The sequence below is a fragment of the Carassius carassius genome, chromosome 12, assembly GCF_963082965.1.
Source record: "Carassius carassius chromosome 12, fCarCar2.1, whole genome shotgun sequence".
NCBI lineage: Eukaryota > Metazoa > Chordata > Actinopteri > Cypriniformes > Cyprinidae > Carassius > Carassius carassius.
The window spans coordinates 17,678,085-17,696,136 of NC_081766.1; the positions used below are offsets into that span (position 1 = coordinate 17,678,085).

At 38.3% G+C, this 18,052-nt stretch overlaps 1 protein-coding gene across 5 annotated transcripts in view; it reads right to left on the reverse strand.

Annotated features, from left to right (window-relative positions):
• map4l (microtubule associated protein 4 like) overlaps positions 1-17,335 on the reverse strand; it is a 38,953-nt gene extending 21,618 nt beyond the window's left edge. For 3 of the 5 annotated variants that reach the window (XM_059563733.1, XM_059563732.1, XM_059563730.1), the window contains exons 1-5: positions 17,144-17,335; positions 13,074-13,184; positions 12,877-12,966; positions 12,571-12,762; positions 8,483-9,574 (exon numbers count right to left, since the gene is read on the reverse strand). In XM_059563733.1, coding sequence (XP_059419716.1) covers positions 8,483-9,574; positions 12,571-12,762; positions 12,877-12,966; positions 13,074-13,184; positions 17,144-17,324 — 1,666 coding nt within the window. In that variant the 5' untranslated portion in view covers positions 17,325-17,335. The remainder of the gene's footprint in view (positions 1-8,482; positions 9,575-12,570; positions 12,763-12,876; positions 12,967-13,073; positions 13,185-17,143) is intronic. The other 2 variants (XM_059563731.1, XM_059563734.1) reach the window with 2 other exon arrangements.
• Between the last annotated feature and the right edge of the window lie 717 nt (positions 17,336-18,052).

Below are 18,052 nucleotides of genomic sequence, written 5' to 3' on the forward strand. Positions count from 1 at the left end.
GTTATAGCTCATGCGGGCCAGGCCATGGGCCTTTTTTGGGTTATCCTTCTATTTATATTTTTAGACATTAATAAAAAAAAAGAGAAGTTGACGTCGACGATAGAAAAACAAACATAGACATTTCATAACCTCATAACTTTTATAATCTGATAATTCAACCCGTTATAATTATACTGACATACTGACATGACAGTCTCACGCACGCACACACGTTTTTCCGTCAGCGCGACCCACGATTATACTTCACTTATATCCACTTATTGTAGTAGTAGCTATTATAGGCCGCTAAATTAATGTATTAATCATAGCCTAGTTGGCCAACTAATAATTATAAAATGATGATTCATGCAGCGGCGAGTATTTCTGTGTCTGCACCTGTTGTTGCGGGCCACGCAGCAAAGAAGAGAGCGCTGGCCGAGTTTGAAAACATTGTGGAGCAGGACGAGGATGACGACTGTGTAGTACAGCAATACATGCGCCTAAATCACAACATGGAAGGTGATGGACGAGATGTGCTGCTATGGTGGAAACAGCACGAGACCCTGCTACCGCAACTGTCAAGATTGGCTCGCTCTGTGTTTAGTCTCCCACCAGCAGCAGCAGGGAACGTGTCTTCAGCGCAGAGGGAAGAGTGATAGAAGAGAGGAGGACTGGGTTAAAACCTTCCACTCTGGATGCTATTCTTTTTCTCCACGATGCTCTGTAAGAGACTGTTCTAACTTTTCATTTGACTGGACTTTATTTTCGTTTAACTGTTGGAAACTAATGGAAAAAAGAATGGACATGTTCTGTGGTGCATTTTTCAGGTAAGATAACCTGCAAGTTTGTTTTTAATTAATTTAATTTGTTTAGATTGTAGGCTATTTCTCATTTCGTTTGCGAGCGCTGTTGCGAGCCTGCCTCAGTATTTCAATTTGTTTTTATTTTACTCACTGTGGTTTAATAAATAAAAATATGTTAAACTAACTGTCTGTGTGATATGCTTGAAGTGTTTTATATCTGGATTTTATTGTAGCCAAGTAAAGTATTAGTGTTAATTTGAAAGGCTTAATTGATTAAATATGTTTTAGGCTACTCGCTGTCGGCTCGGCTGATTAACGTTAATCTTCATTTAAAAAAATGCTCCAAACATTTTTCTAAATTAACTTGATAAAGAAATGAAAAGAAACATAACACAAAACTGACCCCTTTTTAATTGTTGCAAATAGGGCAGGCTTCTGCTGTGTTATAAAATAAATAAATAAATAAAAACACAGGCTCGTGTCGGACTCGGGCTGATAATTCTGATGAGCTGTCGGACACGGGTCGGGCTATGGCCTGAGCGTCTCGGGCCAGGGCCGGGCTTGGGCCTAGATTTGAGGCCCGTGCAGGGCTCTACACAGCATAGGATACAGTGTCTTCTCGACATGATGTTAACCACACAGAAATGTTACTGTTTGTGGGCAGACAAGTTTGCGACGTAAAACGTTGGCGGACATTATGCAAATGTGTTACTTCGTGACGTAGAGCCGTAACAGAATAAGATTCAAATTCCTGAGGACTCGTTTAGGCAACTGCGAGCCGACTCAATTCTTTGACAGACGATTAGCTTTATCTATCGTGCAGTCAGCTTCACAACTTTGCAGATAGGTTACATACAGCTACATGACATGCTGCATAAAAGGTAATAGTCGAAAAGGCATAATGGGGCACTTTAACAGTATGCTACAATTTATGTCTCAGTCTCAGTACATTATGATAATAAGAATGAAAGTAGAAGAGCATGAACGATCATGGAAAAGGGCACAGAAAGTGACAGTGCCTTGAGCAGACAGAAAGAAAAGCACATTGTCAACCTGGATGCCTTATGTAACTTGGCACCATTCTCCCCACAAAATGAAAAATCAGTGTCCAAGTGGAAGACCAAAAACAATGTGTGTGTGTGAGAGAGAGAGAGAGAGAGAGAGAGAAAGAGAAAACAACAAAGAAAAAAAGGACAGAAAGAAAGAGTACACTGTTCCCGAGAAAGGGTGAAAAATACTAATTGAAAGATGTGACAGGTCAACCTAATGTCTAACACATCAATTTTATTGTTGTTACTATTTTATTTTTATTTTTATGCGATATTTAGTAAAGTATATTTTTATTGGATTGTTTTTCACTGTGACCTTCTTATTATTTTCTTATATTGATATGAAGAAGATATATAAGTCTTTTAAAATTTTAAAGACTTTTCACACCGAAAAACAGATTTTGAGATACTTTTTATTAACATTTGCGTAGAATAAAATTCTTATAATTCTTGAGAGATAATTAGTTAGAAAGTTAGAAATTTGTTAATAGTTAGAAATGTCATGAACATTTAGTATGTTTTCAGTAGGGTGCCATCAGAGACCCTGGAAGAAAACTATAACCCTAAATCTTCCTTTGAAGCTCTTCCCTCAGTTACAGATAGATAAATGGATGGTAATATGCCAGAGTGAATACGTGTGAAACGTGGGCTCATCTCAGTACAGCAAAAGCTAATTATGACAAAAGGACATCCAAAAGGTTACTCTCTTGATATTTTTGTGTATCCCTACAGGTGGCCAGTAGCTCACACAGCAAATCTTATCCATCTTTCTGTCTATCTCGTATCTATAACCTCTGCATCTGGCAATCTGTCTTCATCAGGTGTGTTAATACACAGATATGCACACACACAATACCATCTGCATCAAAATATACTACCATTCAAATGTTTAAGGTCAGTAAGATTAAAAAATATATATTAACAATACTTTTATTCACAAAGACACGTTAAATTGATACAAAAGACTTTTACATGGTAACATAACACTTAAAAAGTAACATTTTCTCAAAACGATTAAGCTGTTTTCTATATTGATAATAAAAATATGTTTCATGAGCATATTAGAATAATTTTTGAAGAATCATTTGACACTGGAGACTGGAGTAATGGCTTTGCCATAACAGGAATGCATTACATTTTAAAATATATTGAAATAGAACAATGTTAATTCAAATTGTAATAATACTTCACAATATTACTGTTGTATTTTTGATCAAGTAAAACAGTCTTGTTGAGCATAAGAGGCATATTTCAAAAATGTAGGATCTCAAACTTTTGAATGGTTGTGTATTTCCAGCTCTGTTACACTATATAGTATAGTATATACAGATAAACTGAACTACATCAGTTGATGCAAGGACACAAGTACACAAAATGCAATGCAAGAATCAGAACTCTAGAGAGCCACCATAATTTAAACAGATTCCAATCCTACATCACACCACAGAGATCACAGCAGCTGATCTCACCTACCATTACAGACAGCTTTAGACTGAATGTCAGGAGATGAAACCACATTTCCACTTCCCGATGGCTGTGACGGTAACTGAATCCTTTGAGAACTCTGTGGCACACCAGCAGGTTGTTCTTTCTTTGTAGTAGGGGCTGATGGGATACTCATGGATGGCAGAACACTCTGTTTGTCCTCTACGGTGAAGTATTTGATGGCGGTCTGAGGTGGCGGCACATCCTTGCCTGGATATTTATCGGGCAGCTGAAGGCTAGCAGGCACTGTCAGGTAGGTACTGTCTGACATTGTGCGCTGGATAACTCGGTTCTGTTGCATGGGGGGCGACATGGGTGGGTGTGTTCCCCCATTTCCCTCAACTTCGCCCTCTACATAGCTGTCATTCACCATGCCAATCACGCAATAATTTGGCGCGAGGCCTGTTTTCAAGATGCTGGGGGGTGGATCCCAAGCTCTTTCTGAAGATGTCAAGATGCCACTCCTTGGTGAAAGTCCTGTTGTCACCCCATTGGTGGAAAGGTCATTCCCTGAAGACGCGGGTGATGGAGAGGATGAGACGCTTGTGGGACTTTCTGCTGCACTGCCCAAATTCTTCCCACCCCTGCTGCTCTGGTGACTGGTTACCCACTGGTCGACCTCCTGGCTGACTGCTGTCGACTTGGTGAAAAGGTCCTGCTTGTCGTCCTCTAACAGTCTGGAGGATTGCAGACTGCCTAGCTGCCCCTGCTGCCAGTTCCAGCCCTGGGCAGCTGTTGACGATGCCAAGCCTGGTATGGAGGGTGGCACTGAGTATAGATCTCTGCACTCTGAACGCTGGGATGACATCCTTACAGTCCTTGTCGCTCTAGATATATTTGTTCTGTATCAAGGTGTCTATCCGTCAGTAAACGGCATTGATTTAGAAGAGTAAGTCTACAGCGCTGGTCTCTAAACCTCCCTCAATGCTGAGGCTGAGATGACTCTGCTTCTCTCTCCCAATTCCCCCTCCTCTCTCTCCTTCTCTCTCTCACCATAATTCTGTCCGCACATTCCTTCCAAGTCTTCGATCACGTGATCACGAGAACCGCGTCTTTATTGGATGCTCCGTACTGAAAACCCTTGCTTTTAGCATCTAGCGTGTTTATAAATACCCCTTTCTCTCTCTCACTCACACATTGTCTTGTTTGGTGCTCAGAATGCTCTAGCAGACGCAAGCGTGCCCCTTTACCCTTAGCGGTGGTGACGAAAGATGTCTTCATTGCCTGGTCCTCAGGCGCCATGTCCGACCCTCAACAAAATATCACCAGTATCAATCACATTTGGAGCAATCAGCTGAACCATTATATTCATCCGTCTCTCACATATGAGGTTGATGGAAGTGTGACCTCTGTTGTTTGCTGTGTCTTTCTTTCTCTAGAGAGTTCTTATGAGAGTGTGTTAAAGGTATAGTTCACCCAAAAATGAGAAGTCTGTCATCATTTACTCACCCTTGCATTTTACTAAACCTGTTGGACTTTCTTTCTCCTGTGGAAAACAAAAGAAGATATTCTGAAGAATGCTCCAAATGCCCGATTTAATGAAAGTCTTTGGAGTTTAAAACCACTTTTGATGCCATTAACTTTCTTTGTAAGGACAAGAAATCAACAACAACAACATATTCTTCAGAATATTAGATTTTGTGGTCCACATCAGAAAGAAATAATTTTTTGAATTCCAGGATTTGTTCAAGAGTTGAAGCATGTCACCACAGTGAGGACTGTAAATGCATGCACAAAACAGCGATAGCAATCATATTTCCAGCCCAAATGTGACTGTGCCAATGCCTTAGTTGATGTTTTAATGCAGTGGACTTTAAATGGTGGTTGGGAACCCACAATAGGTCTGTTCTGATAGGATTGTGGACGGCAGAGAAAAACAATGGTAAATGCAAATAATATAATGGAACTACATCCAAAAAAGAGGAGAAAATACTCTTGATATTTTTTGATCGTGATTTCAAAAGGTGTGTATCCAATCACATTTCAAAGTATTTATCAGTCAAGCAAGTCAAATTAGACCAATGGAAACATAGACAGGTAGCAGACATGTCCTCATCCTTAAACAACATGAACAACACAAGGTCAAAGTAAATGCAACCCAAAATAGCCATCTATTTGCTTGCAATGGATAAACATGTTTTGTGCAGATCACAATGTGTTTGTGGTTCGTGAGTGCAAAAAAAAAAAAAAAAAAAACCTTCAAAAAACAACCTTTCTTACACTAAAACAGATAAATCAGATGTCAGACACTAACCCTTCAAAAAAATTGTTTAAATCCTCTCCCTCCAGTATTTAGTCACAACAGCCCTTAGACATAAGTCCCATTCCAGTTCAGTCATGTCCTCTCACTGTCTTCTGTTTTTGAGAAATTAAGGTTTTTATGGTGACAAACACCTGATGATCACATCAAGGATGACAATTATTCATGAAAAAAAATGCATTAAACATATATAAGCAGAGCTACATAAATCACCTCCACAATCCGTCTCAACAGCAGTGTTCTGCATTATTCAGCACTTTACAGTATGTATCTGCACAGAAATAGCGCATACATTTAAACCTCTATATTAGGTAACTTACAAACCAGTTAATTACAGGCATTCTTACATGAAAAATGTGAGCAGTAAAAAACTTGGTTTTAAAATTATATCAGACACAAAGTACAATGCATCAGCTGCAGTGGCCTTCCAGGCCAGTGACAGATAAAAAAAGAAGTCTTTTATCTCTGACCGTCTCATTGCTTTAATGAGTCAGATTCTTGTGAATGGATTTTGTTGCATAAGGACATGTCAGATGTATTTTACTGTTTACATTCCTCTAAGAACACATTGCACTACATCATATAGTTCAATATACCTAGGATATCGAAAATTCCTGTCACTTCATTTCATTTTCTAGTGTATTTTTTATCTTGGTTTCAATTGCACAAATTATTTTTTTTTATATTGTCTCTGGATTTTTGTCATTAATCTGTTTACCATAATTAATGATTAAAATAAACAATGTTTGTCAATATAATATTTGTTGTTGTGATTATGTGACATTAAGACAATAAATTAATGGATCTGACATGGGCATAAACAGTATTGCCATTATTGTATTCAAAAAGTTTTTGGTTATGATTAAATGTTATTATATTATTAACCATATAGAAATGCATCTACATCTACACAAGTTTCATGATGACCATAAATAGAACATTCAAATATTAAAATATCCACCTCTGTATTAAACTATCACAATGTTCTTTTCAGTTATAAAAACACAGCATAAGAAATGCATTTTAACACATTTAGCGTGGGGTAGAAGATGCAAGCTCATTGAGTAATCGGGAGCTATGTCACAAAGTTTCTATTATTGGAATATATCCTACAGTTACACCCTAGCTTGTTCTTTGGCAGGTCGTATTCGCTGCATCACCAAGGAAACTGCCTCCCATATCCATGGCAGTCCTGTGTGGTCGGAACCACCCGAGGGGAGGGAGAGGAAGTGAATGAGCAAGGGCAAGAAAGGATGAGAAGGCTGATGCGAGTAAAGGAAGGGGAAAATGGGCCAAGAAGGGAATCTCCTATTTTTGCATTTAAAAGACCAAAATCCAGAGAAGACCAAGTGTTGTGACAAAAACTAGAAGAACAGCTAGATGAATAAACCTGATCAGCTGAAACACAGTGAATGTCCTGACTCCTTACATCATTCAAGATGTGATCTGTGTTAGCTTTTGATCCGAAGCTACCGCCCAGTACACAATATCCCTCAAAATGCCCTACCAGAGTGCAGCACCTCTCAAACGCCTCTGAACACACCCTAATCACTTGCTATAAAAAGAACAACTCTATGAGTCTTATATAATGGCGAACAGCCCAGCCATCAATTTTACATGAGCTGCCGCAAGAGGATGGGAGAGATAGGAGGAGATGTGTGTGTGTGTGTGTGTGTGTGTGTGTGAGTGTGAGAGAAAGAGAGAGACAGAGAGAGAGAGAGAGATGAAAGCCACAAAATTACTATAGGGAGTATGAATTCAACCTATAAATATCACCAACTAAAAATAACTAATCCTGCATATTCTGTTCTTGACTCAATTGTTTATTTGATTAGATAAACAACAAAGTAAGGTTTTTCACCCAAGCCAAACTAAATTAATCTAACTTTTCAAATTCAGTATCCGAGATTGGTGAGAATGCTTGGCAACATCCATATCCACCTTATTCTTCAATGCTTCATTAGCTGTAAGTGAACATTAGATAACACCAACGATAATTTAAACATGTTAACACCACATAAAAAAAGCAAAAGAGCTGAATTAAATAACTCATTTAATTGTGCATCCCTACTCTCCTTATATATCAAAAACACTTCAACAATAAAGTTCATAATATATGGATATACAGTACTACACAAACAGGGGCTGACCCACAATTCAGAGTGAGCTTATGAGATATTTTCTTACCTGTTTAATGTCCAGTGTTGTTCAAACAGTGATTGACATGAAAAGAAGAAGAAAATAATATCATTAACAGATACTTACAAAACATTTTCTGCAAAAAATTAAAAGGTTAAATAAATCTAAAGATAACAATTTTAAAATCTATGTGTAGCATAGGCAGACAGACCTCTGAATCTCATTAACATTGGATTGACAGTTATGAACGACTAAAGCTGAATAAAGAGTCATATAGCATAAGATGGCAAGGAGTGACATACAGAAAACTGTTCAGCCACAGAATGATTAGAAAATGTACAATATGACATAGACAGTTGACTAGTTGACACACATCTACAAGTCATGTGCATTTTGAGGGATGCTGTGAACAAGAGAAATTGTATTGAAATCTAGGGGATGGTAGACTTAAGAATAAGCAAGTCGGCTGCCAGTCGTGATGCATAGCGATCAGTGTGTTATGACTGCATTGAAATGTTAAACATCTTTATTATAAGAATGGGTTACATGCAGCAAAGATCCAAGCTATAGAGGACTAACACAAAGAAAGAAATAAAGAAAGAAAGAAAGAAAGAAAGAAAGAAAGAAAAAAAGAAAGAAAGAAAAATATGGAGTACTTAGTGTCTTACAGAATTCTAAGCTACAGAGATAGCTAAGCAGAGGAGGGCCCATTTCATTGAGCCATGCATTATGTAAATCATCTCCATACAGTCTTCATTATCACCAACCTTCCAGTAGGGGGAGCTGTGCCAGAGGGGGCTCCTGCTGCTCTGTTTGTGAAGGGATGAAAGGTGTAGCCTCGGGCTTTAAGCTCTTTGCAGTGCTGGGGGGAATTGTTGGGGAAGAGTGACTAACAGCCGGTGCACTCTGAGAGGCAGGGATGTCTGTGCTGATGGACAGTGGGCCAGTGGTCAGATCAGGAGGTGCCTCTGGGGTAGTGGTGTGAGGGATGGGAGTATTCACGGGGGTGCTGTGGGATGGGGGGCTTGCATCTGGGGTCTGTGCCTGCAGCACAGAGTCAAGGAACATAACAGTCTGAGTTGGACTGAGGGCAAAGGCTGACTTCTGTTCGGCATCATTTGGGTCAGTCTTTGAATCCATGAGTAACAGATCTGAAGGGTGAATACCAGGCAACTCTAGGTTAGACTTACTGATATCGTCTTTAGTTGATTTATCCTTATTAAACATATCCCTCTCAACCTCATGAGTTGAGTCATCTATGGGATTCACAGTGGATTCTGGGTAATTTGAAAATAAGGAAGTGTTTCTTTGCCCTGTCGGTTGGGGACTGCATGCTTGGGTTCCCGTGAGGTGCAGAGGTTTAGGTGTGGGTGAGGGTGGTACCCTTCCTTGATCTATGCTAGCACTGGATGGTGGTTTTGAATCACCCAAATTAGGGCTGTCCATGTTCATTATGGTTGGAGGGGCACTCCAATCCTCTGGTAGCTTCATCCTGCTTTTACTCTTCTTGGCTTTGATACGTCCTCCCCCTCTTTCTTGGATCTCGCTTTCCCAAATGTCTTCATCTTTACTAGGAGGTGACAGACAGCCATGGTTGGAGCTTTCAGACGGAGTCTCTTCTGAGTCAGGGGAACCAAGACTGTCCAGAAGGTCATACATTTCTTCCCTGTTCTTGTGTTTCTTCTTTTTTCGCTTCTGCTGCTTTCCGGTTCCTTCCTCGATGGACTTTTCCTCACCAGATGCTGCATCTTGACTCTGGAATCCCAAGGTGTCAGTGTGACTCTTTTCTGCCTTGTTGGAAGCTCGGGACTGCTCCGTAGAGAGCATTTCCTCACCTGTCCAAGGGCTTCCCAAAACTTCTTTGTGTACAGAGAGGAAGAGGAAGTGTCACTGACTACCATACAAATCTTCGGACAACAAAATTTGCTCATCTCCAACTCATAACAGCTATTAAGGGTCCAAAGAGACAATAGATCAGCTACCCATGAACCACTAATCACTTGCATTATATGGTGTGTTACACCAGAAGATGATATATGAAGAAACTATCAATTCACAAATTCACAATGAACAAGCATCATTCAGTGTGTAGTTCTAAAGAATTAGCATTATCTATGGGTTCCCTTGGAAATTTCCATTGGGTTTTGGAGTATTCTTTTAATGATTAAAAGATCTCAGAGTAATGTTACTTGAGGAGACTTCCACAGCAAGCCAAATATGCATGCTCCCCAATGTGTTGAAATTGCTGATGTTTCAGCTTGCATTGTGTGAAATATTACGAGCAGAGACTAACACCTTATGGGCTTCTGATCCAGAATTTCAGCAAAAGCAGTAACTTCATGTTTTCAAATGCTAAAAATTGCAAAAAATAAAAAATAAATAAGATCCGATTTCCTTCAAAACTTGCCGGGTATTACAGACACGTCAAGAATTATGGCTTCTGTAAAATTATCAGTTAAACTGTAAGGTGTGCAAGGGCTTATGTTCTATCAACTGCCAGAACTTGCATTGTTTACACCTTTCCTAATTTGGCAGCAAGTTACTGACATTGACTACAACAACAAGCATTTGACAAATTGGATGTTGTATTTCCTATTTGACAACATATTGTCATGTATTGTGGGGGTGGGGTCTAATGCAATTTCATGTATTCTGAGTAATTTACACAGTTAAAGAGCTGGATTCTCATGCTAAACATGACAGAAAGTTGATTTGGACATGTGACTGGGTATTTCTGTGCCATATGCACTCCTTTCCAGGGTTGTTTAAGTTTAAGAAAGATTTTAAGAGTATGGCTCTTCATGACATCATGAAGGACGGAATTCCTTGTATGGGCACTTCTCCTTGAAGAGCATACGGACACAGCAAACAGAGAGAGAGCAGCCCATTAGCGTTCTTCAGTCATGTTAGGGAAGTCATCACCAGCACTGCACAGGACTTGAGAAGAATGTCTCCAAAGAAGTGTGTTTTTGGATGTTAGGGAAAGATAACCTTGTTCAGATTTCCGAAGAACCCAGCTTTACATGAACAGTGGATGCAGTTTATTTTTTCGGGACATCAACAGAGTTTTTCAAGTGTGTTTGTTTGTTCCCATCATTTCAGTGATGAATGTTTTATAAATAAGGACCATTTTGATGCTGGATTTGCATATCGTTTGATACTAAAAGGTGGAGTGGTCCCAGCGATAAAAGATAATGAGTCGGAACCACAGGCGGTAAGTAAAACTGCATTAAATTCCTGTGTTTTGTTGGCAATCGGCATGCAAGTGCTCGTGACTCTTTAGCTCTGCCCACAGCATGCCTCAAGGAGCTCCGCTGTTTTTGACTAGAAGTGTAAATCTTTATTTTATAAATCTGATAAAACTAAAGACTCTTTGGAGATATGAAGGCTGCAATACTACTATAAAGGTACTCAAGATTAACATGACATTGGCTGAAACTGTGTGTGTTATGTCCCATTTTAAGTATTTAACTTAGGCTTTAAAATTACTGTTTGTCATTTAGTTTGCAGAACAAAAGAAAACCCAGTGGAAATTTTCCAATGGCAAATTAGCCTTCAAAAGTTAACCGTATAACCATGTAACTGTATAAGCTCTAGAAAAAAAACAAAATGGCTTTTTAATTCTTTGGATATATGTATGTTACATCCTGATGAAGGCCTATCACTGCTGTTCACCAAGTAGGTACTTAATGTAAAATAACATACCTAATGGTATCATGCTCCTGCTGCAGAGAGCAGTTAAATAGGTGTAATGGTTTCAGCAGTGGCTGAGAGATAATGTGCTGAGACTATGATGTGTTCATTTGAGAGCACATCAAGTGAATGTGCAAATGGGCAAATTAAGTCATGGAGAAATAATAGACAGGGATATCAACAAAGGCAAGTCACAGAGTCACATGACATGGAATACCCAGTATAAATCTCAGCACTGAGGACAAATAAATGTCACTGAAATGAACTTAAAATCAACGACCAGACACACCAGACAAACACTGGACACACAATGGTTGACAACATCAAAACACATTACATTTAAAGCGAAACAAAACTAGTACTGCTAACTGAATTTGGATGATGTTTACTAGTGCTATATTCCAGCTATCAAAGCATAATTAGATGAAAACTATATTAATTTCTAGACTCAACAAAACTTTTTGTTTTGTTTTACATCATATGATTTCTATTTTACATGATCAAGTGATTAAAGGGTTATAACAGTTACCTGCAAGCAGTGGCAGTAACATCTATATTTCAGATATGTGGTCTAAAACGTGAAATGGCTTTTAAAACTGGCTCTGGTTCAGAAGACACATTTCTCTTCTCAGTTTCACAGCCATCACACTCACAAAGTAATACTACAGTATGGCTGAAGAAAATACCTTCAACCATAATGCACATTTAAAGACAGTGCACACTGGCTAGTCTGAATCAAAGGACAATCTGTGAATGATGATCATTTACTATTATGATCCATCGTGTAAAATGTTTTGGAATGGATATTTCAGTATGCAAGATATTTAGTCAAGTCACTAATTACCCCTATTTTTAAGGGTAAGGGTATTTTTCATGGCATTCAATACTAGAGTTAACAACCTTACTATTGCTTATCACATCAGTAAAATCATACTCATAAGTTAAAAATGAAAGACCATGAAAAGTATGAAGCATTTATCTTATGACAAGATATTGATGACCCATCCATGCCTTGACCAGACAGAGTGGAATGACATGAAAGCATGTGATCACAGGACATTCTGTGACTTAACAATCAATCAGTATCTTAATATCTTTGTTTAAAGTCTGTCTTACCTGTTCTAGACTGCAGTGAGGTGCCTTAAGTGGCGATAGACTTTACCTGCAGAACTTTCCTGGCTGTTACGAGGGCTCGTTTCACTCGAATTAGTTATGTGGGATGGTTTGGGTGGTTCATTGGCAAACAAGGGTAAGGTCTTCTGAGGTTCACCCATGCTGGGGGGTTTGGAGCTTTGGAAAGGGGCCATGCCAACATTCATATTCATACCAATATTCATTCCAGGCTGAGAGAACCCTGAAGCATAGAGCAGCAGAGCAATACTGCATTAAAACTTAACAGAGCCTGAGGAAATTAACTGAATCGAACCCACAACCTTAAGTCAGCAAGATCAATCATTGCTGTGGTTACCCAGAGAAGATTCCATGCTGTTTTCCTTCACTGTTGATCCCATCTGCTGGTTTCCTAATTGGACAGGCTTTTCAATCATTGATGTTGGTCCTGGAATTAGAAAGACTTGGACTAACGTCTAGTACATAATAATATTTTTTTTGTGAACTATTTCATGCAGTTCTCTTAAGCAAGTTTGATGTATGCAATGATCCCACCTGATTGAAAGTCATTCTTATAGACATATTGGCCATGTGGGCGGGGATGGATGTCTCCTTGAGGGTCTTGACGTTGCCCTCCAGTGTGGCCTGCAGACATGAACCCACGTCCTGAGAAGAGAGAAAACATACAAACTGACTCAGTGTAAGTACAGCAACACATGATAGTTTTTAACTAAATTATATTTAATTTTTTCATTTTAATTGTGAATGACACGGAAACACACCCACGGTTTAAACAGTTAAATAACAATTCTGTATAGTAATTTTATGTATGAAATGCTGAATTGCTCAGACACAATTCACAACACCCGAGAATGACCCATCTGTGAAAAAGAGGAGTGTAATGTTTAACTGCGTGATGAACACATCCTCTTCATTAGTGTCTTGCATTTACTAAGACCTGTAATTGTTACTTACATGAAATCTGATTGACTGTCTGTCTAGTTTAATGTGTCCCCTGTCAAAGGCAGTGGGGAGGGGCATTCCTAAAAATAGGCCTGCTCCCATCCATTCCAATGTTTCAATGTTATGAGAAGGGCAACTGGAGATAAGTGATGCTGAGACATGGGACAGGCTGGGACTGCAGGCCTGTTACCGTAGTAATACAACCAGCTGAGGCTGCTCTATGTTCCCTAGGCAAAGCACTCTATCAGCATCAAAACTGACCGACATGAGGAGCCAGCACTGAACCAGCATTAGCTCAGCTACCAGCCCTGGATTAATGATCACACTGCCACAGGACTGGGTTGTTCCAGTTGCATGCAATTATCTTCTTTGTGGAACATAATCGTTGTACATGTCACTGTGAGTCATGTGGTGTCTGCTATATTAGCAAGGATGCAATGGGAATCTGTTGGCCAGGCCTTTGTGTTGAATGTTGATATGGTACAGAGGGGTCGACCCTAATGGGTCTTCTAGGTGATTTGTGTGTTAAGCATGTTTTCAATCTACTTTATGCTTCGGGATGTTGATGGAGTACTAAAATTAAACAGAGCAGAGGAATGGCCTCACAAAGAGAAGCATATGAACCTGAACACAAGCTGCAGTTAAAAGCCAGAAAAACAGAAGAGGAACTAAAAATAGTAATTTTTGTCCCAGACATGGGCCACTTGAAGTGCAGACTGCCAAGTCATGCTGTGGTAGAGAGCCTGGTTTTGCAGTTAAAGGGGGAAGCTGCAGACATCCTATTCAGCACAGAATCAGTTACATAACGTCATAAACCAATGCTGTACAGTGAGTACCAGCAGCACAGAGAAAGAACCAGAGTTTATCTAACATCCAATATGGTTACAAAAGTACAAAAAAATGATAGATATACTACACACTTTTTACAGAAGTTTAAGTTAATCAACTAATTCATAAAGTAGAAGATATTGTAAAGAATGTTGGGAACCGAACATCATTGGACCCCACTGACTTCCACTCTATGGACAAAAAAATTAAAAATAAAGACGTTTCTCATATCTCTTTTGTGTTCCGGAGAACAAAAAAAGTCATACAGGTTAGAATTCACATGAGGATAAGTCAATGATTAAAAATTTTCCACCATTTTTGGGTGGTGTATCCTTTTAAAGCCACTGAAATGATACCGACAATAATTCTACTTGAATCTACATGCAATTGTAATTATTTTCACTTAATTTACTAATTCACGTTTAAATACCAACTATTCAGTTGACACAAGCTCTTTTTCAGTATTTCAATAACTAGACATCAATAATAACCAGAGGATGCTATTTGTCTATATTCAAAGACTACAGATTTTATATTTCCCATTAAAAATAAACCATATTTAATCTAACCATAATTGATTCCTTATATGGTTTTTGGATTTTGTGCCTAATTTTTCTACATCATCTTTAACACAGATCTCAAAACTAAAATGGGCATGTTTTGTAGTTTATATTTTGCAATAAAACTAAGTGCAGTAGATTAAAATAAATAAACTGGTAATGTATTTTATTGCATGATATACTGCACAATGAAGATAATGTTTTCTAAGCCATTTGAAAACCCTTGCAGAAGAGCCTTGCAAAAAATATGTAATTTGCCAAAATTCAATTATTTCTTCAGTTTATTAGATGTACGATAATATTAAAATGTTATGATGTTAAAAAAGATATTAATGAAAATATATACGATAATGGACTAGTGTAATTTTATCATCTTTCCAAGTAGCTGCACAGCCTGTAATTGCCAGCATATTTATTGATTAATCATCTTTACTTGTACTTTGTTCTTTAGAAATGAGCCTCCAAGCGCTTGTCAACAGACAACTTAAAATTTCTATAACTCTTTATTACTTTGTCAATAAACAAGCTTTCTCTCACAGAACCTTTTCAGAGGAAAATGTGTGTCAGGAAAAATATATTCCTTGCCTGCTAGCGGCTGTAATGTTTTATCAATACTGTCAACTTACGCTTAGTAATAATTTCTCACCGAAATGTCAGTTCCAGTAATGATCTGATGAGAAGCTACTACAGAAAGACAGCTTTTGCTATATGCTAATTGTCATAAGCTACAACCCCTAATTATACTGAGAGTGCAAGTCTACACATGGAGGCGGAAATTTAATCTCATATGGATCTTTGACTGAAGCTATTAAAAGTATCTGTCACATCTGCTGTGGACAGATTTGTTGAAGTCAGCATCCACATACATGCTCACCTTTGCACACATATACACATACCTTGCTGTTGTTGAGAGTGCATCCTGCTGTACTGATGTCTAAGCATTCTGTCAAGCATTAACCCAATGTCGTACTGTAAAAGGTCAACATTTCTTCATATTCTCTTATGAGTACAAAACAAAAACACTTTCATAAGATCAATATAGGATAAAGAGAAATAGTAAAGGATGGCATAATCCCAGAAACGATTGCCCAAAAGCTTTAAAAGTTCATTGACTTTTACTAAAATAGTTTGTTTCTAGATATTTTACCAATGATTAACTTCACTAAAAGCAGTTCCTTGTAACCCAGGAGGAAGGATGATGTTCGCTTAACCAAAACTAGAAATCACTCGGATGGGTTCTTGGCAGAAGACATCACAGTCTGAGGCAGCTGGCGAAGCAGGAAAAAAAAAACTAAGGGGAAATTCTTAGATCTGAGATGCTGCCAGCCACGATCAGGCGTATGTCCTAGACAAACAAGCATAAAAGCAACCCAAAATACATTGGAATATCAATGAGTTTTTTTCTCATAAAACCAACTTGAACAGGATGTGAAATACAGGATAGGAAAAAAATGTGCTTCTGCCACTTGCCATTATATGTTGTGGCAGATAGAGAAAAGAGAAACACATATAAACAACCACAAAAAGCATCTACTTCAGATTAGATACATCAGGGGCCAGCTGCATAAACTTAGCCTCTATGTTAAGACAGTGTCTTAAGAAATAGTCTGACCAAGAAGTTAGCCAAGGGGTAATCAGTCATTTTTTTTTTTGGATTCAAGTTTTTATGTAACCAAATGTTTTTGACCAGTCTTAAAGAAAGAAAATTAGATGACTGAACTTTTAATACTAGTCTAAACTTTTTATGCAACTGGTAAACCCCAGATTACCGTCCAATGCAAAAGTAACACAGTAAATTACAAAAGTGAAAGAGAACAGGATGTTCCTCATTGTACTACACAATTATAAGCAACATATCTGCATCAAAAAAAAAAATTACAAAATAAGCAGCAAAAAAAAAAAAACACTAATTATTGAAGGTCAGTTTTTGTATGTTTTTGAAAAAACTAAATAAAACAAAAAAACCAAGCCTGCATTTGTGAAATACTTTTCAGTTGTGCTGCTTAATATCTGAAAGCATGATACATTTTGTTTCTATGATGAATAAAAGTTCAAAAGAATTTTTGAAATTTCTGTAACATTCTAAATGTACAAATGTCACAAATAATATACTTTTATGGTGTTTTTTTATCCATTTGGAAGCTTGCTGGATGAAAAAAGCTGCTTGGACATTAAATATACTTGAACAATAAATATCCTTTTGTGTTTGATTAAACCATTTTAAGAACAGAACATTTGCAGTTACGGGAAAACGTATTATTCAGAAACACGTACTTTCCCTTTTGTCATCCAGCCCATCCAGAAGGGGGCGGTAGTCTGACTTCCCAACGGTCTCGCCCACTTTATCATCATAGGTCTGTGCCTCCAACTCAGCCACAAAATCCCTCTTCAGCAGGCTGTCCTGGGTCGCCTTAGGTGCCCCATCTGTGAAGGCATCACGTAAACTGAAGTCCATTCTCCTATAGAAAAAAAGTGAGGGGATCAGTGAAAACAAAGCAAGCCTGAACCCAATTAAAATTACATTGTAACAAGGTTAATAGATAACAAATCATATCTTCAAATCAATGAGCAATTAAGGGTACACTCGGAGGGGTCATACACTCAAAGACTTCTCGTATGAAGGCTTACAACACATAAATATGTGTTCAGATGTTCAGATGTTCAGACCTAAGACAAATCTGATCATGTGCCTGTGCACTACATATTAAGATCAGCAGCTATTCTGAAATTTCCTTTTAACAGCAGAACATGAGATTAAATGCTTCTATAAAACATGTGACACAATTGTATACTATGAGCACAAAAACATCTATATATCATGCCTATAAACAGTGCAATTGAGCAAAAATAAAGAAGGAAAACTCAGAAAAGGAAAGTGAGAGAAAGAAAGGGACAGAGAGCGTGAGCTTGTCATTGTGCACTATCCAAGGCACGTGTTTGTCTGCCAATGCATGAGTTTAACTGTGTCATTGTTTCTCTAGCTGTCACACTATCCACATTCAGAGATCCCAGATTAACACAATAACACACTGTCCTGTTCAACAAAGGTCCAAAAAGCAGCAACACTGTTGCGTGACGAAGCTACAAACCATCAAGAACCAAATCAAGCCGTCGTATATTTTGACAGCAGGGGGGAAAATGAATTAAGAGCCAAACTAATCTCCACAACGATTTCGATCTATT